This window comes from Carassius auratus, chromosome 9 (genome assembly GCF_003368295.1).
Source record: "Carassius auratus strain Wakin chromosome 9, ASM336829v1, whole genome shotgun sequence".
NCBI classification, from domain to species: domain Eukaryota; kingdom Metazoa; phylum Chordata; class Actinopteri; order Cypriniformes; family Cyprinidae; genus Carassius; species Carassius auratus.
This window is the reverse complement of record NC_039251.1, coordinates 3,948,051-3,974,314: the sequence shown is the minus strand read 5'-3', so window position 1 is coordinate 3,974,314 and position 26,264 is coordinate 3,948,051. Positions and strand designations below refer to the sequence as shown.

The 26,264-nt window shown below is 38.1% G+C and overlaps 1 protein-coding gene across 9 annotated transcripts in view; it reads left to right on the top strand.

The window, feature by feature from the left end:
- Positions 1–26,264, top strand: part of LOC113109177 (NACHT, LRR and PYD domains-containing protein 3-like) — a 1,077,877-nt gene that overhangs the window by 1,014,755 nt on the left and 36,858 nt on the right. For 6 of the 9 annotated variants that reach the window (XM_026272804.1, XM_026272810.1, XM_026272809.1 and 3 more), the window contains exon 4: positions 16,470–16,583. In XM_026272804.1, coding sequence (XP_026128589.1) covers positions 16,470–16,583 — 114 coding nt within the window. Of the gene's footprint in view, positions 1–6,365; positions 6,476–11,417; positions 11,527–12,508; positions 12,859–14,574; positions 14,709–16,469; positions 16,584–24,756; positions 24,946–26,264 lie in introns of those variants that run through there. The other 3 variants (XM_026272808.1, XM_026272806.1, XM_026272811.1) reach the window with 3 other exon arrangements.

Here is a 26,264-nt window from a genome sequence, read left to right as displayed (position 1 = left end):
TTTTGTCCCGTTGCTTTTATGGACTCTCTATGGGCTTCTCCCTTGACTTCATGCCTCCATGTCCCCCCGATAGCCTCATAGACAGTAAAAGATTGTCTGCGAGCTTCTCCTCCTGTCCATACGGTAATTTCTCTACTGTGCGACAGAGAGTCGCAGGTTATGACGCAATCGTTTGCCTATATTTTCAAAAACTGCTTCTACGGGACCATAACGTGAGATACAAGATAATGGAGCCTTTTATACATTTTTGTGATTTTTTAAAAATAATTAATGGACAAATGGAGTCTTTATACGCCTCAGATATAAAGTTATTTGCTGTCAAAGTGACGCCAAAATGAATGGGAGTCAATGGAATGCTAACAGAAGGTGGGGGTCCGCTAGACAATGGCGGCGCCCAGGGGGGCTTCAATAAAATTATGAAACGACTCTATGTCTCACATTAGAGAAATTACCGTATGGACAGGAGGAGAAGCTCGGTGGGTGATTCAGATTTCACTTGGTACAGCGATTAGAAGACTTACAATTGTCAGACAGGTTTCTTACGTGACATCTACGTCATCAAGCTCAGTTTGAGTCTGCGCAGTACGCTCGACCCCCAGGAAGTGCGTGCTTCTAATTGACTTCACTTGTCTCCATTGAATCCAAAGGGGTCGCTGTGTCCATTTCTTTTACTGTCTATGGTCTCAAGACAGACAGCGTTTGGTTTGCGCAATGCTGCGTGAAGTCGAACGCACCTGTTTATTCGTTTCCTGTCCCCGAACCTAAAAACGAAAAAAAGAAGCAGAATTCTTGATTGAAAAACTAAAAATTTGCAGTGTTTTCATTTTTCAGATTTCACTATTAAATCAAAAAACAATTATACTGAAGGTACCGTTTACAAAAACAATATAAAAAATAAAAACAAATAATGAGGGATTTTTTGTATTTTCGATAACATGCTCAAATTGAAAATGGGAAAGACGCCTCCACCACAATCAGGGTGGAGGCGTCTTCTGTCCATTCCAAATCCGTTTTCAATAAAAAAAAAAAAACTGAAAACAAAAGACTCAAGAGGATTCAAGTAAGAGAACATGAATTCGAGAACAATAACGAGAAATTGAAAAATGGCTCGTTTATTCGCTATTCCATTTAGTTTAACAAACGGAAAATGAGTTTTTGGCTCGGTTTCTCATTTTGTCGTTTGGGGTTTACAAATCAGTTTATGGCTTCAATATTTCCTTCACACTTGTGGGCGGAGCTGAAACGCTGCTTTCATCTGATTGGTCGAATCGCTCCGCCTTCAGCTCAGTCTTTTCATTCTTTCAGACAAAGAGTCAGTGCGAGTGCGGCACTGTAATGTCTTAAACCACCGCTAACTGTTAATTAGCATAATATCTGAATCAGATGATGCTGGCTACATAATTTGTGCTGCTGCGACCTGCAAGTGACCCCTTTAAATTATTTCTAGGTTATAGTATTGTGTGAATATTGTTCCACTGATAAATACAGTGCAAATAGTTCTGTATCCTTGGATAAAAGTGAAGTGGAAATAAAAATCAATAATTCAAGCCTCTAGAGGCAAATAAATGTGAATTAATGAATTAAGGTAAAGGGGAGCAGAGCCAGTAGTACTTTTGTTATGCAAGCAGCTCGATCAAATTTGAACACATCCACTACAAAGTTAGACTCTAGTACCACCTTTTACTTTGAGATTGATCTTAATTTGATGCTGTTTTAAAATCATAAGAAATAGTTTACTGATACTGTTTTTGAAACCAAATCATTGCATAACTACACACTGTTAAAAATATTCCGTAAAATATACGGTAAAAAACCGGCAGCTGTGGTTGCCAGAATTATACCGTAAAAAATACGGTAAAACCGTTTTTGGTTTCACGGTTTAAAACCGTAAAAAATAGTTACACTGTTGTAGGTTTAACGGTTTTACTTTATATTTACAGTTTAATACCATAATTTAACTATTATAATATTAATATACAAACTTATTGAAGCACTGAAATCTGTTTTGTACCTTTTGTATTACACTGGTAACCACCAAAAGCAGGTGGTGATGAGAAAGTCACGTGGTGAAACAAAGCCCATCACAAGCAGCTTTTATATAATAAGATACATAGAAGGTGCACGGTGTCATTCACACAAGCACTCATTAAACTGAAATATGCAATAAACATTAATTTAACAACATTTTATGTAACATACAAACCTAATAAACATAACAGATGAGAAAAAAATTAAGAAGAAGCATAGTTATTTCAAAGAAAAAAACATCAAAGGTTTGTACTGTAGCATTTTCAAAGTTCTTTACCGTTAAAATCACAGTCATTTTTTACAGTGCAGGAAACACTGCATCTAACAATGGTTTGGGGAAAAATAGTTAATCAAAATAAATAAATAAAAGCATATACATCCACTTAAATACGGTTAAGGATGTGTCCTATTCTGTGTACTAAACTCCTGAAACATTGGTGATGATGATAATGATAGTTTAACTAAAAGCAAAATGCTCATGAAGTGACTCAGAGCAGTTCTAGAGACTATGTTTATATGTTCATAAATTCATATGTTGAGGCGGCAGAGGCTGAAAACACCATGAGCTTCAGTATACCTATCTTTAGTAAACCGCAAGTATGCGCCATTAATTTCCATAAGGGGTGGGCTGGGTAAAAATGTAGGCTTGGAAATCTCACACTCATACACCCACAACACATTCATGCACAACCCTAATTTTTGTATGGACCTCACATAAATGTTTAAATCCTTAGGTTGGGGACATGCAAAATAATTAAGTTCTCTCCTGAACTGCACCTTCACTTCCATTTTTCTTTTCAGTCTCTTTATTTTGCCCTGATATCCATCTCTCTCATGACTTTAATACTCAAGATTTTTATTTGACTTTTACCATATTTTGAAACGAAGTACAGTAACCAGGCTTTTTGTTTTTCTTTTTTTGCAATTGAATTACCATTTGTATTTATTTTTACTACAAATTCCATTGTTAAACTATGGTTAGTGTAGAAAAAAAACATGGTTAATTTGGTTAATACAATACATTAATTTTTGTAAGGGTTGTGTCTTAGTCTGCACTAGATCCCCCTGAACCTATTACAAAATATGATTATTTGTCTGCTTAATTACTACTGCAACATAAGATAAGAACGATATCCTTTATACCGTATTTTGAGTGATGGTGAGCAATGTGTTGCTGCTGCTGCTCGACTAAGTAAACAAAGACAAAACTCAATAGCATAGATGCACCTGACCTGCACTTGAAACCCTGAACAGAAGTTTTGCTTCTCTGCTCCACCTGTGAGCTTCCACAGTCCATTCCGGTCTCTCTCTTTCACATTGATTACTCTGAGTCTGATCCAAACCATTTGGCCGAGGCGCAGAGAGCACGCGAGCTGAACCATTGTCACCACTAACCGATTCATGATTTATTAGAGATTTAATTATCGAATGGCAAATTCGGAAATAATGGCTTTAGTACATTCGGCAGGCAATTATACAATAAAAATATTAAAATAGCGGGCCAAATTGTCGGCCAGGCCAACGGGAATTGTACCAATGTGCAGTCTTGGGCCTGATTTCCAAGGACACTCAGAACGTACAGGATTCCTATTCACAGACACTATCTGTCCATATCGCGTTTTGATTCAAGTGTACTGACCAAGTTTTGATTTATCTCTCCAAAATGTGGCATATTCCGTCCGTGTTGAATTCTGTTTTTATAGCTGGATTCTACGAACCAGACAGGGCCATATTTCTCAGAATAGTCGGTTCACTTTGGGAAATTAATTAATTAAATTTGTATGTGGATGTGTGTGTAATGTAACAGAAATGAGTCGAACCAGACAAATTAAAGAGTCTATCAAAGCTGTGTTTGGAACACGAGCCGAATTCCTCAGGAAGTCATAAAACATTCCGTGCCACAAGTCCCAAGGAAGATAACCAACCAACCAACTTGTTCACACAACAGCTTTCAACATTAACACCACTAGAACAATTATTGACAATTTTAATTCGCAGAAGAGATTGTCAAATTTGTTGTTCATAATTGAAATGCAACGCTGGACATCACATGGAAACCCATGAGATCAAGTTAAACACATTGACTTCCCCCCACCTAGCAGAACCAGACTGAAATTCCTAAGGGGGGGAAGGGCTTATGTCTCCACATAGGTATTTGTCAAGAGAATGGCAAAAAACTGCTTTTGTACATATATATGGACCAGAATGAACTCAAAAAGACTTATAAATGAATCAGTCCATCGCTTCACTCCATATTCATTTATGTTTAACCCACACATTTGACTATCATGTTATAATCACTTATTGTGTATGTTTTTTTTAATAACTATGGGATACCTGAAGGATACATAGTCATGTCTGGTATGTGTGTGATTGAATCTACTTGCTTGAAATAGCCCTGACAATCATTTATTTGTCACATGGATCGTATTTGTGTTAAAGGAATCATGTCCAAAATTATACCCTGCAAGAGCAGGAAAATTCGGACCACATGCTTGGTAAGATAAACAAATGATTTATGATACCCCCGAGCCAAGACAATATCTGATTGGTCAAGACAACATTTGAGGTGTGGCCAACAGGCCAGTCTAAATACTTAGGACACCATAAAATCTTGGCTTTTAGTCTTTAGTGAGGCTTCTGCTATCAGCCATGTCTGCTTTTAGCTTGCTTTTAGCTTTTAGCTTGTAGCTGTGCTACCTAGCTTTAGCTTCTAGTCATGCTGTTTAGTCATCACTGTTCTTTGAGCGCGGTTGCAGTGTGCTTCAGCCTGCACGCCTGCTGCTACTCAGTCACGATGAGAAGAAACCCAACCTTGTCTCGTCAAACTTTATTTATTTTCTTTTCCGTTTGAGAGTTTCGTGTTCTGAGTTAAGTTTGTAACGTCGAGTTCAACTTCAACCAGCCACACAACTCTGCATCTTCAGCCAACGCCCAAGCACGGGCTCCCTAAGACATAATTTCAGCGACTACTGAACTTCTAGCCAATCAGCGACATCGGAAACCAAGGCAGTGTATCCTCTCAGACATTTGTGCTGGTGTATCTAATATAATTTTAACCCATTGAGGAACTCAATGCGAGGGCTAATTACGTGATTGATGGTTGTTCATGTCTATGCAATTTAACGTATTGCTGTAAACTTGGGATTTCATATTTCCATTCTCTTAAACTCATCTTTCCCTAACTTTCGAACTTCCTGCAACTTGTGTGAATGTGTGAGTGCGTGCGTTTATGTGTTAGATTAGTTTATATGTCTTAGATTTATCTAATAAAGCCTTATTCATATTGAAAAGAGAAGTATCTTGTGTTTTGTGCTTACAAGTTAATGTCTTAAACTGCCGATCTTGTTACTGTGCTAATTGATAGTGTTTTCACTATAGTTTGGATATTAGTATCCAGCGCAGATTTGATGTTAAACGGCTTGTTCAGTGAATCGCAGGGCGTCTCAGTGATCAGCTGTGAAACAGTGATTCTGTTCAAATTCCCTTTTAAATTATTAAATTGTTCCCTTTGAGCTAAACTGACCTGTTTCCGTTACAGTAAATATATAAAAAAACTATTTGTAACCATTAACATTTTCATAAGTAACTGTAATTTAATTACACATTTTTTAACTGTAACTGATTACAGTTACATTTATTTTGTAATTAATTTACGTAATGGCGTTACATGTAACTAGTTACTCCACAACATTGGCAATAATCCAGTCTGGACAGAACAAGAGCTTGAACAAGGAACTGTGAAGAATTTTCCCAAAGAAAGGATGTGATATTCCTAATGTTGTATTAAACAAATTCGCAGATTTGCAATCAGTTTTAGTAATGTGGTTTTATAATCACTGAAAAGCTGTCACTCATCATTGTGCATCAGTGTTTTAATGTTGTTTTCATACTAAACTTAATCTTTAAACTGTTGTAGTGAATTGTGACGCATGTAAAATTGGATGATTGGACATTCCATCTTCGGGATTATAATCATATCAAGCTCTTGGGATTCTTCTAGTTGAAATTAATTTACAGATTATTTACAAATTAATATGCAAAGGTGGGAGTTCATGTTGAATAATAAGCAGGATTTTATTTTTGGTAGGTGTTGCAGTTTAACTGGTGTCCGTGACTTCTTCGTTGTAAGTAAAAGATCTGCCGCGGATTTGTTTCTACCATTACAATTAATCTTTCGCACTACATGATGCTGGTATTATTGTCAAGTGCATCACTTATGGACTGAGTTGAATTCATCTAGAAAACAGCTCTGGTTTCAGCAGCTCTCGTCAAATATCGTCAAACCACATACAGGTGTGTCACACAAACGCGTCACGTGATCTCGGGAGTGAGCTCTGCAGGTAAAACCGGTAACGCGTCTTTCTGCTTCAGGAAACACTTCAGATCAAAAACAACAACTGAATCTTCATTGATGAGAAGACGCCATGAAATATCACTCTTCACGGTCAGTTCAGTGATTTTATTCTGATATTATCATGTTATATTGTAGTTTGTGTTACAGCCTCTCAGAGAAAAAAAGAATGCAAAGTCCTCAGTTCTGCGTTATTTGTTTTATTTTCCCATAAAAAACAACAACCCAGTGAGGAAAAACAGTATTAGCTGATCAATTCTTAATTGCTGACCTGCTGCTGAATTTCATTGGAAAATAAGCAGAAATGAATCTGGACATCAGATTATAGAACGAATGAGTTTTAAAAGGAAAGAAAAGCTCAAATATGAGGCATGTTTGAGTGACAGATAGAATATATTTGATATTTCTGATCTCTACAAATAGTTTTTGATTATTTTAAATTTAGCCAAACTATGTTACTGACTTTTCATTTGGGGGGGGGGGGGGGGGGGTGAAATGCTCGTTTTCACTCAATATCCTGTTAATCTTGAGTACCTATAGAGCAGTGGTGAACAGTAACGGAGTAGCTTTACTTCGTTACTCTACTTAAGTACATTTTTCAAGTGTCTGTACTTTACTGGAGTAGTTTTATTTTGAGTAACTTTTACTTTTACTTCATTACATTCCAAAGCATAAGATCGTACTTTTAACTTCACTACATTACATAAAACATATCGTTACTCCCTATAATATATCACGTGCTCCGACACGCAGAAGCGGTGTCTGATTCATCATGAACGAACGAGTCTTTTCAAAATAAACTTTTAAATCGGATCGCAAATCGCACCAAACAATCGACCACTCAAATGAACCATTTAGTGCGAGTCTACAGAAGTAAGAACCCGGAGATCTTGTGAGCGCGCGTGCATCTGATGTTGCTAAAAGTAAATTATTAATGTCGAAATTTAGGATTAATTATTGTAACTGAAAATAATTTTTAGGTCAAAATTGTCAGTTGTTTGGGAACTAAATCTGCTGTAAAGAGTGATCTATTTAAGCCCACTGAAATGCTCGAGTGCAGACATTGCAGACACATCAATCATTGTCTCTGTGTTTTAGGTAAAAAAAAAAAAAAAAAAAAACTTTAAACTAACACAGATTAAATAAAATTACTAGTGCATGTTCATATTCCCCGCTGCCGTAATATTAACAGTTTTATTAAAATGCTACCATTCCCTATGTGACGCCTGTTTTTATATTGTTTATCAATAGTAACGTTATATTGTTTGGATTAACTAGACGAGTAGACACACATGAATGTTAATTCATAACCGTGCTGAAAATATTGTTAGCTGATGCTAACTGTCTAGCTAACAAGCTTGCTGGTGCTAACTTGAGGTAATTTTTATAAATAATGTCCAAATATTTTTTTTCAACCACCTATATATATATATATATATATATATATAGATTACATCTAGGCACAAAAGTAAGGTTGTGATGTTCAGAACATGGTAACTACAGTAATTATCAAAGAGGGGAAGAGATGCACCCCGTTTGGCCAGGGGTGTTTTTAAACCACAGACAAGATTTGAGAAGGAAAAAATAATTATGAAAATATAATTATATTTTCCTTAAAACGCTCTTCCTAACTTCAGGCCTTATTATCATGTCATATATAACTGTGAAGTTCTGTAAAACAACAAACTTTAAAATACTTTGTTATTTCTGGTGAAGATCAGATGGTCATCTCTGCTTTCTTTCAGGTAAATCACAGTGTAAGCTTCACAGTGAACATCATTCTCATCAACGTAGTCCATATCAACAACAAAAATATATCTTGACTCGATATAGTGGTTATTTTGGAAAAAATTCCAGGTATTTTCAGCAGAAGGATTATTAAAAAAAATATGTGCTAATATAAAACTAAATTAAGTAGCCTATATAAAATTGCAAACATTTATCTTTCAGCACTTTTTTAGTACATAAAAAATTGAGTACTTTTGTACTTTCAATTGAGTAAAATTGAAAAAGGAGTACTTTTACTTTTACTGGAGTAATATTTTACTATACGTATCTGTACTTTTACTCAAGTACTTGATTTGTGTACTTCGTCCACCACTGCTATAGAGTAGTACTCCATCCTTCATAACTCCAAAAAGTCTTTAGTTTTATTATATTCATAAGAGAAAGATAGTCTGTACCGATTTTTCCCAGAAAACCACGAGCAGCTGGAGGCGTGACGTGTGGGCGGAGCTAAAGAATCACGAGCGTGAGTAGGCTTTTGCGTTGAGAGCATGTGGAAGCTGTGACATTACCGTGAGGAAAAAAACATCATCCAAAACAAACCATGGCTAACAGTCAGATTCAGCCGTTTATTTATGATCCAGAATCAGATCCAGAGGCTGAAATTTAACAAGAGCAGCAGCAGCAACGACGTCTCTATGTAATATGTATTGAAACTGTATATATTTGCTTATCGGTTTTGGAAAATGACTAAGTTCCACTTTATGTCGTCTTTTTTTTTTTAAGCTGCACATGTGGAAAGTGCAGTTTGATGCCAACATCGCATGTTGTTTACTTGATGTGCTTACGCGCCAATAGCTAAGTTAACAACACAGAGATATTTGAAGCAGTTTTACTCACCGCCTGCGGTTCCAACACACAATCGTGACCCTTTTTCCTTGGGATTGCATCATCCTTAAGAAATAAACGATGTGCAAATGCGTTGTCAAACTGGGCCTTGTTTGTAAAACAAGCATCTTTGAAATGCAGGGAACAAGCAAAAACACTTGCACACATGTTACACACATGTGCAAGTCTCAAGTAAGTCTCAAGTCTTAACCTTCAAGTCTCAAGTAAGTCCCAAGTATTTTTTTATTGGGCAAGTCAAGTCAAGTCCAGTCACAAGCTATGTCAAGTCAAGTCAAGTCCAGTCCTGTCCTGTAGTAAGTCAAGTCAAGTCCAAGTCAAGTCACCTTATTATTGTAATTTTACCTGCAGAATCTGATCTTAATAAAGTTAAAAGACAAGATATGAGTAACTGTCAGTAAATTAAAATAATTTGGATTTGCATTGTAAATACTCATGTTCAGTAAAATACATCATGGAATCAAACAAAATTGTAACTTCCTAAAATTATTTATTTTTCACTTCTGCCAACAGTGTTTGAAATGTTTTACATTTTCAACATTGAGTCCATAAAACAAATAACAGCTAAACATCCAACAGACTCCTCTCTGAACACCCCTCTCTCTCTCTCTCTCTCTCTCTCTCTCTCAAACACAGTTTACATACAACATTAAACTGTTACATTTCTCCTCTCTCTCTCTCTCTCTCCCTCTCTCTCTCTCACACACACACACACACACACACACACACACTCTCTCTCTCTCTCTCTCAGAGTATAGAATATAAATATGACGTATTTTCAGTTGTTTCATACTTTTTTTGTTATGTACAGTACAGACCAAAAGTTTGGACACACCTTCTCATTTAAAGAGTTTTCTTTATTTTCATGACTATGAAAATTGTAGATTCACACTGAAGGCATCAAAACTATGAATTAACACATGTGGAATTATATACATAACAAAAAAGTGTGAAACAACTGAAAATATGTCATATTGTAGGTTCTTCAAAGTAGCCACCTTTTGCTTTGATTACTGCTTTGCAAACTCTTGGCTTTCTCTTGATGAGCTTCAAGAGGTAGTCACCTGAAATCGTCTTCCAACAGTCTTGAAGGAGTTCCCTGAGAGATACTTAGCACTTGTTGGCCCCTTTGCCTTCTGTCTGCGGTCCAGCTCACCCCTAAACCATCTCGATTGGGTTCAGGTCCGGTGACTGTGGAGGCAGCACCCCATCACTTTCCTTCTTGGCCAAATAGCCCTTGATGCCTTCAGTGTGACTCTACAATTTCCATAGTCATGAAAATAAAGAAAACTCTTTGAATGAGAAGGTATGTCCAAACTTTTGGTCTGTTCTGTACATAACAAAAAAGTATGAAACAACTTAAAATACGTCATATTTATATTCTGTACTGTATATATATAATATATATATATATATGCACTTCTCATGATTGGGTAATCGCGGCAGCTACATTAATTTTTCTGATTAATTGTTTTGCTCTATGAGAAAGACAAGGTAACAAAATATTCGGGGCTTATGCCCCCTTAGCCCAGCCTTAGCGCCGCCCCTGGAATGCGTTTTTTTGACGGCCTGCTAGCGGATCATTAAGGGCCGTTCACATCACGTCTTCTGCGCGCGCAAGTTCGTTATTTCCAATGTAGGCGCGCGGTATGCGCTCTCATAATGGAAGCAACGCGCGCGCGTCGCACCGCATCGAGTTAAAAAACATCTAAACTTTTCAGAATGCCGCAAGCGCACCGCAGGTCATGTGACAATAACTAACCAATCAGCTTCATCCTTTCCCGTATCAACGTTGAAAGCTCAGCTGAGATGAAGGAACAGCTGTTCATAGCTGTATATGGATTGCCATTTTGAAATGAATTTAGTAGCAGAGCTACTGCGAGCGATTTTTAGAGCTGCAAATCCATTTATCCTTTGCTGAAATTTCTACGTCTTCATTGAGAGAGAGCGTGTCATGGATGCTTAGCAACGACAGACGCCCCAGGAGCACTTCTGTCCGAGCGCTTTGGAAAGACGGAGAAAGCGGCGCAACTAGCGTTTTCCACTCGTTTTAGGCGCGAACTATTGAAGACAAAAGCGATGACCCTCGGTACCTCTCAGGCTGACATGTTGATGTGCTGGAATATCTGATTTAAGTGGGCGTGGTGTGTGTAAGGTAGAGAGGGCATGACTGATGATAGTGTCCTGATCCAGTCACGACGCTATTCTCAGACTGCGCTCCAGCTGAGTAATCAACTTTATTTTAAAAAATAATTTATATATTTTATATTCAAACTGAAAACATGATGTGATTAACACTCAAGTCATTCAAGTCATCATGTCTCAAGTCAAGTCAAGTCCCGAGTCTTTAACTTCCAAGTCCAAGTCGAGTCTCAAGTCCTAAAAATAGCGACTCGAGTCGACTCCAGTCCAAGTCACCAAGTCACAAGTCCCCATGTCTGAGTTTGAGCATTATTTCCCACCTGAAAAAGACCCAAGGAATGGCAAAGTATGGATGCGCAACCCATTCCAAGGTAAATATATGCACATTACATATTCATATTTAACACCCCTCTCCAAAGTATATTTTTTCTATTTAATTTTCAATTTGGCTAAAGATTTTTCAAACAATAATAGGCTACTTTTTATATTTAATTATTTTAAATATATTATTTGGACTGCTGTGGACGCACTCTTCCTGGAACAATGTGCTGAAAATGACATCTACCAATGAATTCACAACAATTTAATAAAATAGTGTTCTCATCGTTATTATAAGCTGTGCATTGCTGTTTGAGCTGCGTGGGTTGAATAGATACTGGTAAACTGGAGTGCTTTGCTAGTGCTTTATTTAACTCAAAGAAACGTATCCTAAATTATATTAATCAGATATATACAAAATAAACATAAAATTACAAATTATACCTGCACAAAATTACGAGAATGCACAATTGAATTTGAGATAATTTATGTGCCATTCAGAATGACTGTGGACGCGCTCTTCCTGGAGCAACACGACACGGCAACTAAACCCAAATAATTCACAATTTTTTATTACAATATTGTTCTCTTTATAATGTTAATATGACAGTAGCCATAAACAATAGTCATTATTAGTCGTGCAGTGCTGTTTGAGCTGCGCATACTGAAGCTGAAGAGGATCACCATAGACTACCCTTTACTACATTAATTTTTAACCAAATGCATCCTATGTCATGAGATAAATCAGATATAGATAGGCTTACACAAAATAAACACAATATTAAAACTTACATTTGCACAAAACAAAAGGCTGCAAATGAACACGCAAACTCATGGTCCCAAAAATGGTCCCAAACATAACTCCGGCGCACTTTTTTTTACATGTTTTGCGGTTGAGCAGCACGCACGCGCATGAACCTGCTTATCATCGATTAATCGTTAAAATCCCTATTTTGCACCAAAACACCAAAGCAAATTCCTTGTATGTGAAAACTTTCATGCTAATAGAAGTAACTTCTGATTTTATTTCTGAAGATGATGACGGTCAGAACCAGCTCTCATCAAGACAAGAAGACCAGCTGCTAGAGCTCAAAAATGACGGAGGCCTGAAAACTGTCTTTAATTCAACACCATTGACATCCTTCTGGATCAAAGCATTAATAGAATACATTGAGATCAGCACCCTTGCACTGAAAACCCTGCTCCCGTTCCCGACTTCATATCTGTGCGAGACAGGTTTTTCTGCCATGACTGCCACTAAGACCAGAATTAGAAACAGACTGGATGTGAGGAATACCCTGCATGTCTCATTGTCAACCATCAAGTATGATGTTTTTGTGGCTCCCAAGCAATCCCAGGGGTCTCACTGATATGGATATCAGACTGTAAGCTGGTTTTCATTAATATTTGTGAAGCAGACCTTTTAAATGTATTTTTATTGTATCCAGGAATTTGTGTGCATTGTTTTGGATGCATATATGTTTTTTTTATGGATGCCCAGGAAGAACAGCTTGTCTTGTGAACAGCTACAAATAAAGATATATCAATAAGCAGTTCATGCTCACATTAAAATAGTTTTCTTCTCATTGGTCTGGTATTTTTTGTTAAAGGTTAAAGCTTAATCTCTAATTTTATACTTTTATAAATTATTGGCTGAAATCACTGTGTGTTTGCTATTGTAGTCTGAGACTGTTTGACTGTTGAAACTGACTCTTATTTTCATACAATTAGCCTTTGTTGTCACCTGTTGGTGAGTGAAAACACTAAGTTGCTGTTGAAGTGATTGTCTTTAGTGGTTCTGGAGATATTTGACAGGTTAAATGGACTGGTATGTTCATACAATTTGCCATTACTGCCAAGTGCTAGTGAGTGAGTGCTGTGTGAGTTGCTTTTGAAGTAGACCTAATTGAATGGGAGAAAAGGGAAACATTTTGTGAACTGGTCTGAAAGTTTAAAAAGATTGGTATTTTCATCAAAGTAGCCTTTGTTGCCACCTAGTTCATTATATGCAAATAAATGATAGGCTGTTACTGTTTTACACAGTGATATGTTCCAAACGATGCATCTTAAAATTGAGGCATTAAAAATGACAACTGGTTCCTGGTATTGTTTTTATGAATATGCTGGTCCCTGGCACAAAAAAGGTTGGGAACCCCTGCTGTACAGGGCACAATGGTGCTACAGACACTGAATGCTTTTATATTAATGTCCTGTACAGGGCATTTGTGCTGCAGACACTGAATGTTTTTAGATTGTTCTGGACAGGGCACACACAATCCAAACCTTGTGGTTTTCAGACAAACATTTTCTTTATTTGAAGAAAAAAAGAGCCAAAAAGACTAGTAATTATTGCAAAAGTGACTAGTATCTTTTTCAATATTACTAGTAAGCATTCATTAGATAATATTACTTATTTTTTAGATATTTTTTAGATACTGGTACTTATTCATTAGATACTAGTACTTATTTAATAGATACTAGTAGTTATTCATGAGTTACTATTACTTATTTATTAGACACTAGTATCTTTTGTAATTGCTACTAGTAACTATTCTTATATTACTAGTCAGCTTTTTTATTTGTCTTATGTTATGCAGAAGTAGAGTTCAAAATTTGCTAGTAAAAAAAAACAAATCTTACTAGTAACATTTCGAATAAGTACTAGTAATTAATAAATCTGTACTAGTATCTATTGAATAAGTACTAGTATCTATTTAATAGGTACTAGTATCTAATGAATGAGTACTAGTTTCTAATAAATAAGCACTAGTACCTAATGAAAAAGTACAAGTAACTTCACAAAAGTCACTAGTAGTTAAAGAATAAGCACTAGTACCTACAGAATAAAAAAATAAAAAAATAATAAAAAATTAGTACTAGTAACGTTAAATTAGATACTAGTGCAGTTTATAGATTAAATGTTAAAACTGCTTGCCATAGATGCATGTTTTCTTACACTTGATTACACACGGATCTTATCATCTTCCTTATCATAATTCTCTGAATTATTTAAAGTGTAATGGATATTCTGTTATATAATAATAATTGAAGAATTAATTGATATATTGCATTGTATGATTAATTAAGTGTTTGATATACAGGCCTCATGTCAGTCTGTCATTATGGAGATCAGAGAGAGATCTTCATCTCCAGATCACACCAGAGAGTCTCTGAAGAGCCACAGATCCATGAATCCTCCTGAATCCAGTGATGATCCAGTGACCTCTGACCCCAGGTGAGATATGATCCACTGACCTCTGACCCCAGGCGAGATATAATCCAGTATTAGAGTAGACAGACTGAACAAGAGACAGTTTGTAAGCAGACGCTACGTTTACAGCACTGCAGTGCATTATTAAGGCAGAAAAACTGAAACAAGTGGAGGGAAAAAAAACAGAAAATAATGAACAAATATTTTGTGCCTTTGTACGTCAAAATCAGAATGCAAAAAACATGATTATCATTTTTACAGAATACCATCATTGATGTAGGGCTGTTTTGATTCCACAATTTTTGGAATCGATTCCTCACTGTTGCATTCGATTCTTTTCCAATTCATTTTTTTGATTAAAGGAACCTTATCTCACCATGATGACTGAAGGGTAGGTTGTATAATGTATCCCTCCAATAATATGAAGCTGAAAAATAAGAAAATTTTAGTTTTTTCAGCTTTGCTCTTGAAATTAATCATAGCCCAGATCAGCAGGGACATGCGTTTATCTACAAGAAGTGTCTAAAATAAATGTGCACAGTTCAGATAAATGATGAAGTTTACTTTGTATACTTTGCATATTAACAAACTGTACACTGAATCAAAATAACCAGAACATTAATGACTGATACAGCTCATGGTTTATCAGTCAATCAGATGCGCTCTCGGCCACTGATCTATGCTCGTGACGTATTATTTATAATTACCATTGGCTGATAGTAATGTTTAAAAAAAATAGTAATTTAGATGGTAATATAAGATCAATGACGTCATGATCTGTTCTGTCATGCAGCGCTCAAAATTGAAAATAATCTTTTATCTCACAACTTTTGTAATTACGGATTTGGTGAATTGTGCTTCTGAAACGGAAGGCTACACCCTAAAATTCAAATGATCAGTACCAACTCGTTTTCTTTGTTTATTTTCTTGAATTTAAATTTGTGAAGCCTTTGTCGGATGGAGGCTTCTGTTTGAGAGATATATGATAACCCATAGATAAGCTTTCTTGAACTGAAAAAGACTCTGAATGAGGAATCGATTTCCCTTGATGGAATCGACACTCGATTCCTAACGCCTCTGAATCTATTCTTTTTGGAATCAATTCCCAGCCCTACATTGAAGACACACTTTGAAGCGAAACAGACGTGTATGGTTTCAAGCATTAAAATTTCAAGCATTTAAACCTGAAACATGTACATGGACTAGACAGTAATAGCAGTAGTTCTAGTGTTTTATCATGAAGAACAGTTAATAACACACTTACCCAGAAGTGCAGCTCAGAATCAGTTTATAGTTGTTTGGCTGCTTTATAATAGTCTTGTAGAGCTGCGGTTAGTGTTCTTGTCACTAGACAGTACTTCAGTTTGTAATAGACAAATATCACTGGACAGATATCAGTATTCAGTGTGCTGGAAGTAATTGTAAAATACTATGTTATATGCCTATGTAGAGATCTGAATGCCTTGAGCGTTTCTTTTGTGTAGACACTGGGTTTTTCCTCATGATAAATGTAGTTTGAACTATTTGTTTGGATGCTTGACCCCTGTATGACCGAGAGTGCGGGTCAGAAAACCTCACAGCATTGCTAAGAGTTTGTTTATTAGTGGAAGACCAACTGTCTTCTGCTGGCAAACCATTCACACATGTGGAGAAGGCGTCCGGATCAGATGATCATGATGTAAATGTGTTTTGGCGTCACAATCTGACTGATGCTGCAGATTCTCACTTTCTGTCATCATCACTGTTTACAGCAAAAGAGTGTGATATTTCTGTGTGTTTTCTCAGGATCTGCAGTCAGAGATCTTCATCTCCTGATCACAGCTGTGTGTCTCTGAAGAGTGATAGATCCATGGGTAATCGTCCTAAATTGAGTGATGAAGCAGTGACCTCTGACCCCAGGTGAGGATAATCGTGTGGTGATGATTGAACTGCTTTATGGGAGTCAGAAACACACTCAATGCACACAGACAGAGCCGTAGCTGGGGTTTGCGGGGCCCTGGTGCAGGTTGTACCAGTGGGCCCTGTTTGAAATTGTTTAATTTGCATGTTCATTCTATTTATTTATTTGTAATATTTACACAATGTTTAAGCTTGTTTTAAGTTTGTAGGCATAAGTGTAAGTACAGAAACCAAATAATAAAATGTAAAATAGCACTGCATAGTCTTCAGTATAAAATAAAATATAGGCTATGTAATTATCAATGAAGATTCGGGAGGAGCGCGTCAGATTAGAGCTGTAATCGGGTCTTAAAAGTTAGGCCCGACAGGACCCGAGCCCGACAGGTTTCGGCCCGAACCCGACAAGTACATTTTGATTGAAAGCTTTTTTAAAGCCCGAACCCGTTTACAGCCCGACATTATTCAAATGTGCGCACGCACAAAGCTCTTTTGCCTTTTGTCAACAATGAGTAATTTATTCATGTTTTAACATAATTTACTCATAACTAACGTAGAATAGACCACTTGGAATTTGGAATAAAGAAATAAAATAAGTCCTGTGTCACATCGTAACATCTCAGCATTCTAGACATAGGCTCATTTAACCAATAAATAGACCAACGCACCAATAAAAACGAGTCATTTAAAAAAAAATTAAGATACATTTTAAATTAAGATTGGTATTTGGCAATAACGAAATTAAGATAAAGGCTCCGCCGGATTTGCTTTATTTAATAAAAGAATAATGCCAACATTAGCGTAAATACTCTGTCAACATTATGCATTTAAGACTCAATGAATATTTAGTTATCATTTGAAAAACCTTTACTCACAGAGATTAGGCTAGGTCTACATGTTTTTGTGGAGGAAAATGATTGAATCCACTGTAGATGTCTTCAGCGCGTTCCTGCGCTCACTGATGGTGTGTCATTATTCACTCATTATTCTCATTATAAGCATGGTCAAAACTTTTCCACACCTCAGAGTTTGCTTTAGTTGCTGGTGCCACCAAAACGTAATCACCAGAGGCAAGCCTCCGTTACACTTGCTCAGCATTCATTTTCGCATCTTTCTCACGCTAATCGAAACACATCACATGACCGCTCGTTTACCTCGCAAACCGGAGCGCAAGCACGAGCCCGGCCCGAGCCCGCGTAAGATGTTAGAAATTAAGCCCGAACCCGACCGAACCCGTCGGGTCCCGACGGGTCCCGTCGGGTTCGGGCAAAGATCTTCAGCTCTACGTCAGATACTTAGCCTAATCATAACAGGTGGACCACAATCAAGTAATCAATCCCATAGTATAAATATCGCTGGCTTACCTCTATCCATTGACGGTTTATCAGCATCCCTCCTCCACCCCATCTCCTCACATCAAGTTCACTTTATAATAATACGGGGAAGGGGGGGTACTCTAGGTTCAGGCCATTCCCGAGCTCGGAGCCCCTTCCCCGGACAGCACGCCAAATACGCATACCATACCTCAGCTAATTATATGTAAGCGTGAACTAGTGAAATACAGTCAGACCAAAATGTATTCAGATACCTTTAACATTTCTCACATTATTATAGTTTATTTTCTATAGTTTAGAACATGGTATTAAAATAGAACAAGAACTGTTTAACTGTCAGAACAAATTTATCTTGATAATGCCAGAAAACTTTGATAAAAAGGTGTGTAATGGATTACAATCAAACAAAACTTCAGACAACTGTTAGAATGCCAATATTTACACAACTATCAACACTTTGTTGACCAATTACCAAGCAATGCTTAATTTTGTTCACTTTGTGGTTAATTAGCAATTAAAGAAGAAACACTTAAGCAAAACACGGTCAGGTCAAAGTGTCTGAATAATTTTTGGTCCCAAATAGTCTATAAATTTCACTGGTAGTCCACAGTATGAAGAATTTTGGGATATAATATTTAACAGTTATTATTTTGCTGTAGGTTACATAAATTAATAGTGCCCTGCACCCACAAATAAAAGATGTCAAAAAAGTTACATTTGGTGTCAGAATAATTTTCGGTTTGGCTGTGGATTAAATCTTGTTAAAACCTTTCATTTTCTTGGATTAACGTTAAAATTAAAATTAGGCGCGGTCACTTTAAGAGACAAAGCATCCATTATAATAATACACATCTGATTTAACTTTCATTTAAAGACTTAACCAACAGTTTTTTCGAACATACTTTCCAAGACAGGTATTTTGACATCCTTTTGTATGTATTTGTTGTTACAAAGCAAGAAGAGGCAAATTCAGTGTTCAATGGCTTTGAGACGCGTCTCTCTGAATGTGCCCTGTGCGAACAGAACACCGCGCACCAGTGCTGAATTGGGCTCCTTCACATTTTTTCTGTTCGCATTTTTAAACTGCGATTTGATCCGAAGAAGAGCTTGGGTCCGGTGTTGCTGTCCATGAGACGCCGCTCTATGATTGCGCACCGAACACATCGTGCGATTAACCAGCCACTCTGTTCAGCTTTTCCACGTGTTGTGTTTGAATGCTTTAAACTCTTTAAATTGGCAAGGCTTAAAACACGTGAAAATGATAAGCTTTCATGACGAAGCGCAGCTGTGGCCCATCAACTGTCTTATACGTCTTTTTAGGCTGGCCTCAGCCAGTCGGTTGAGATCATTGGGCCGTGGGCCCCTATAATCGTCACCACCTTTCACCCCACTAGTGACTGCCCTGCACACAGACACTCGACACAATGAGCACACAAGGTTCTACATTAACAAACTTCAGGAGTGCAATGAAAATGTGATAAATATGTATGAAATGTCATGAAAATATCTAATAATGTGTTTTCCTTCAATTACAGGATACAGCAAGACATTTACCAGCAAAAATTCATATTTTGAAAAACTTGTTTTTCTATTGCTCCTTCAGAATGATGAGGGAGATAATATATGCATCTTACAACCATCTAAAATGTTACAATATCCACAGCATAAAGTACAGACTTATAATTCATCAGCTGTCAATCACAAGCCATCATCTGGAATAAATGTGCTCTAGGCAAGGCAAGGCAAGGCAAGTTTATTTATATAGCACATTTCGTACACAATGGTAATTCAAAGTGCTTAACATAAAAGAAAGTAAAATAGTCATGGAGAAAAATAATACAAAAATATAAACAAGCAATTTTAAAACTTTGGAAATTATTAAAAAAATTTACTTATTTAAAATGAATTTAAAAGAAGAAACAGTCGAGCAACAGAGAAGGACAGCAGCTTGTAAGTGTTTTGACTCGTTTTCTCATTAGATTAATGTGTGATCGTCATTGCTAGGAAAGTTTGGTTTAAATTGTGTGTCTTACCCTGGTAAATACGTGCTGAAAGTGGTGCTTGGTTTCACGTTTGCCTATCGCAGGACTGCCCTGTTTCGATCTGCTCAATAGTGAGGCGTGGCCAGCTGACTTCAAACACAGGTAATCAGGCAGGTATAAAAGCGGTAGGTTTCACCGCGTCAGCGGTCGCGGCAGCCAGCGTGTGAAACCTCCTCATGTGACGACCGACAAGTGTAAAGACCATCGACTCTACCTGCGCGACTCTCCACCGAGCAAGAACACCGACAGGGCACTTGAGTTTTGCTTTTCTCCCCTTTCTTCAGGTATACCTCACTTTCTGTATAGCTTGCTCTCAAATACTTTTATCTGTCATTTGTTGCCACTATGTGCTTTCAGATCTCTACTATCACTACTAACACTCTGAGAGCATGCAATGTACGTTGCATGAAGGCCTGTCCGACAAACCTACGGCCTGTCCCTTTGACCTTTACTACTACGCTCTCTATTCCAGTTGAAGGAGTTGGATGTGCTGCTATCAAACTTCCCTGAAGATGGTACTCCTCTGGTACTGCTTGGTGATTTCAACATCCACGCTCACTCTCTCCATCTCGCCTATCTTCTGTGGTTTCATCCTCGCTTCCTGCACTCTCTCAGTTTTCAGCTCTGGACACGAACAGTGCTACGGACACTCTTTGCTCCACTTTAACCTCTTGCTTGGACAACTTTTGCCCACTGTCGTCTAGACCAGCACCCACTGCCCCATCTGCCCCCTGGCTGTCTGAGGTTCTCTGTAAACATCACTCTAACCTCAGGGCTACAGAGAGGAAATTGCATAAATCAAGAAACTCTACCGACCTCAGTGTGTATCAGTCTCTTCTCTCTTCTTTCTCTGCAAATGTCTTCACTGCTAAAACATCCCACTACCACAACAAAATTAACAGCTGTTGTGACGCTCGGACACTCTTCAAAACTTTCTCTTCTCTTCTTAATCCACCTCCACCACCTCCCCCATCAACTCTTACAGCTGACGGCTTTGCAATATTCTTCACAAATAAGACAAGAACCATCAGTGACCAATTCTCCACACCACAGACTGAGAATAACTTCACAATGACTGATGCACACTCTTTCTCCTCCATCTCTCCACTCTCAGAGATGGACGTTTCCAAACCTCTCCTGTCCAATCATCCTACTACTTGTCTACTTGATCCGATCCCCACTCACCTTCAAGCGATCTCTTCTTCAGTCATACCTTCGCATACTCACATTATCAACTCCTCTCTTCAATCTGGAACATTTCCCTCAGCATTTAAGCAGGCTTGGGTAAGCCCACTGCTTAAGAAACCATCTCTACATCCAGCTCATCTAGAAAACTACAGACCAGTATCCCTTCTTCCATTCATTGCAAAGACACTTGAGTGAGCTGTGTTCAACCAGCTTTCTATGTTCCTTGTACAGAACAACCTCCTGGACAGCAACCAATCTGGCTTCAAAAGTGGCCACTCAACTGAGACTGCTCTGCTCTCAGTTACTGAAGCCCTGCGACTGGCAAGAGCAGCTTCAAAATCCTCAGTACTCATCTTACTGGACCTGTCTGCTGCTTTTGACACTGTTAATCACCAGATTCTCCTGTCCACCCTCAGAAAGATGGGCATCTCTGGAAACGCAGTTCTGTGGGTTAAGTCCTACGTTTCTGATAGATCCTTCAGGGTGTCTTGGAGGGGTGATGTTTCTAAGTCTAAGTTCTGGGGTTCCTCAAGGCTCAGTACTTGGACCACTTCTCTTCTCCATCTACATGACATCATTAGGATCTGTCTTTCAAAAGTATGGCTTTTCTTATCACTGCTATGCTGATGACACCCAACTCTACTTCTCATTCCTACCAGATGACCCGACGGTAGCTGCTCGCATTTCAGCCTGTCTGAGTGACATTTCTAGCTGGATGAATGACCATCACCTTCAGTTTAACCTTACGAAGACAGAACTCCTGGTGATTCCAGCTAACCCATTGCTTCATCACAACCTCTCTATACAGCTCGGATCGTCAACCATTACTCCTTCCAGGACAGCCAGAAACCTAGGAGTCGTGATGGATCATCAGTTAAGCTTCACAGACCACATTGCTACAACGACCCGGTCCTGCAGATTTGCCTTATACAACATTATGAAGATTAGACCCTTCCTCTCAGAGCAAGCCACCCAACTTCTTGTCCAAGCTCTTGTTCTCTCCAGACTAGACTATTGTAATGCTCTCCTGGCGGGCCTTCCTGCATGTACTATCAAGCCTCTGCAATTGATCCAGAATGCAGCAGTGAGGGTTGCCTTCAATGAGCCAAAAAAAGCTCATGTTACTCCTCTCCTTATCAGGTTACACTGGTGTAAGAATAAATTGTATATTCTTGCCTTCGAGATCGTAAATATTATTTTGGTTCAGGTTCGGTTATCTGAGCAGAGAAGAGCAGGTACCCGGGAACACAAGTGGTGCAGGTCATTCTAAGCTCAACTTTATTGTACAAGGGGTGTTACTTTTATAGGGAAATGAAGCAATGGAATGTCTGGCAGATATTTAGATGATCAAGCATAACACACTGCATTGAGCAATACCATGAATATAGAGTAAGGTTCAAAAGGAATACATCATACTTTCATCACCCAATATCCTTTATCACAAGATGTTCACGCACATGAGCAGAATCTCACAATGGCCACTTTAAGACAGTCGAAGACATGTCTTACACAACCGTGAACAGTCTTGGGCATATCTTATGTTTCTTGATTATACTTTCATACAGTAATCATATGTGATATATATCTTCAGGTAGTATTCATTTCTGTTATACAGTTTTCAGAATAGGTATAAAAAATGGTTAGTATAACTCTTAATAAGGATTACACACATATATCAGAATCAGTTTTCAGGCTCTAACTCATAAGTATGCACATAATCATCTCCAGTAGAGCTATCAGCATCTGTTGGAAAATCCTCAACTTCAATCACATTCATCTCCAACTGCTTTGGAACTCTAACAAAGGTTGGTACTGGATTGGATACGTGTAGCATTGCTTGATCGGTATTTCCCATAGTGAGTGCTGTAACAGAACGCATTATAAAAAGTAGTAATACATTGCATCACACAGGGTGCTATTAGCAGAAGAATCACTATGAATATAACAACAGGTCCCAATACATTTCACTTCTGTATGCTTCAAAGATTCCGTATTTTCGAGTAAACAATCAAAAGGTAGTTTGGTTTGGAAATAACCTCGGCAAGACTATGTTTTCTAGGTTAGGATGTGCTTCTAATATAGCCTCTGCTAAGCATACAAGTTCTTCGTTTAAATCAGTAGCTGCTTCAGCTATTGTACGCAGAGTAAAACTCTCTAACGGTGGTACATCCATCAATAGAATTTAGCCCTTTATGGTAACAGGGTGGTGTAAGGAGTTAGCACTGTTCTGGCTCAATGGGCCAACTATCTTCTTGCTTTGGACAACCTCCACCTCACTATAAGAGGTAGTTCCTTCCTCCGCTTAACCAGTGCCTTTTCTTCCCTGCTAAACAGTAAGGTGAATCCCCGTTCGAGATTCTATTTAAAATTTGAGCTTGCCTGCTCTCCTGTAGAGTAATTCTTCAGGCGTGAGGCGTGTATCCACTGCGGTTGATAATCTGTCAGCACTCCCGTCCAGGTTACTGCGATCACAGTGGCTGGTCCAAGATATCTTGGTTCTCCCACCTTCGTTGGCTTCAGGCTTTTGATGAGCACACTCTGTCCTGGAACAAAGGGGTGAGTAGGCTTTTCTGAGGGAAGAGGAAGACACAAAGAAACATCAGCACATATAGAGTTAAGTTTCTCAATGATGGAAGTCACTTAGTCCTCCTGTATCATCTCCGGATCACCTAAGGAAGTAAAGCCTGCGCAACCTTTAACCCATGGGGTCGAGAAAGGTCTACCCATTAGTATTTCAAATGGTGAAAACTTAGCGGTGGAAGATGGAGCCATTCTTAGTTCTGTCAAGACAGCAGGTAGCAAATCTACCCATTTCTTTCCCGTATCAATAGAGGCCTTAGTGAGCCTTCGTTTGACTGTTTGGTTTAGTCTCTCCACATTGGACGAAGACTGTGGATGGTAAGGTATGTTCAGGTGCCAATCAATTGATAATACTTTAGCGAGTAGCTGTGTTACCTTTGATGCAAATGGTGTTTCATTATCATTCTCAATAGTGTTAGGTATCCCAAATCTAGGAATTATTTCTTTAGTCAAAATCTTTACCACTGTTTTAGCATCTTCCTTTGCTCATGGAAATGCTTCTGGCCACTTTGAAAATCGATCCACAATAACCAAAAGATATTTCAAATTACCTTTTGGCGGCATGTGTGTGAAATCAATTTGTACATGTTGAAATGGTGCTTCTGGATGCGGTAATGCGTCATGTTTAATAGGTTTGTGCAGGTTTACCTGTGCACTTGTGAGACACAAATCTAAAATCAGCTTTGCTGTCTTGTGTACATCTGCAATGCAATACAATTGATTAATAACTTGTACTACTTTTGCACAACTTGTTTGTGACAGTCCATGGTAATGTCTGATAAGGACAATTAGTCCTAATTTTGGTAAGGCTATTCTTCTTTTCTCATCTCTTAAGAGTCCATCTTTGTCTGGAGCACAGTTATGTTTACTCCAGTGCTCTAAATCAAATTGTGTAGGTTGACTCTGCAAAATTTTAATGTCAATGTCAGGAACATTAGTCACATGCATAGTCATAGCTACCTGTGTTTTGTCACCCATATTAAATGGAGAGATGTGTAACAGTTTTACAGTTACAATGGTCCCATTAGTCTTCTATACATGCAATATTTAATCATGTCACTAGGGGCACTCTAGCCAGTGAGATGCCTGGTAACATAAAAAGGATAAGGGAACAAGTATGAGGTAGGAAGGATGTGTTAACCACATGGCAAAACTTTCTCAATGATGCTTTCTTGTATTTTTGGCCCTGATTTGAGGAACCTGAGGTTCTTAAACTCAAGTGTAAGTACTCCTGTTAGTACTTTGGTTGTATATATGATGTTAGGGAATGTTTATGTAAATGAGATGGGTACATTTGTTAATGGTGTCACTAAGTTTGTTTGTTTGTTTGATGCAGAGGGTTCAACGTGCAGGCATTTGGAGGCAGCTCAATTGTAACTAGGACCTTGATCAAAAAGGGGATTAATTGTCTTCAGTTTGGTTGTATATATGATGTTAGGGAATGTTTATGTAAATGAGATGGGTACATTTGTTAATGGTGTCACTAAGTTTGTTTGTTTGTTTGATGCAGAGGGTTCAACGTGCAGGCATTTGGAGGCAGCTCAATTGTAACTAGGACCTTGATCAAAAAGGGGATTAATTGTCTTCAGTTTGCCCACAACATCTTTGTCATCTATTGTACATTTTACAAGCTACAATTCGTATGGTTCTAGGCAGATGTGTCCTCATCAACAATGCACTTAAGTACTGTTTCATCTTGCTCCTACTATCCCTAAGACTAAGTTCATGGTAGCTAAAGACGCCACTATGATTGTCTGGACTATTGAATGTCTCCCTTGCAACTGAATAACTATGCACATTGTAGGATTACTGACTGTATGGTGATTTGTGGTGTAATACACATGGCTCATTGAAAAGTGAAGGTCTCTGGTCCCTTTATTTCTATATGTAGCATTAAAAGTGTTGTTAAAAGCAGGTGTTACAATTTTATCTGGGCTTTGGCTGCTTCTTTTGCAACTTCATCAGCTCTTCTGTTTCCTACAGCCTGTTCTTCCTCAACTGTTGCGTGACCTTTTACCTTTACTATGGCCACTTCGGCGGGTAGCTGTACTGCTTTGGTTAGCTGTCCTATCAGGTTTGAATGTGCTATGGGTTTCCCATCTGCAGTTTTGAAATCTCTTGCTTCCCAAGTTTTGGCAAAGTGGTGTACCACTCCCCATGCATATTTGGAACCAGTATAAATAGTTACTCTTTTTCCTTCCATCAGCTCACATGCTCTTATTAATGCTACTAATTCAGTAGCTTGAGCTGAGTTAAAATCTAAAGCAAATGCTTCAATTGTTTCCCCAGTCTCAGACACCACAGCATAGCCACAAAGGTAGACCCCATCAGCAGGTTTTGAACATTATCCATCAACATATAGATGTTCCCCCCCATCCAGGGGCGAATCCAAAAGATCGGCCCTGGAAGAACATGAGGAAGTTAGTTCAATTATGCAATCATGCTCTGTGACATTATCTACCATGTCAGCCATTCCTAACACACCCAACAGTGCCGGGTTAATGGACGCTGTAGGTTGGATCGTTAGATTTTTAGTTGCC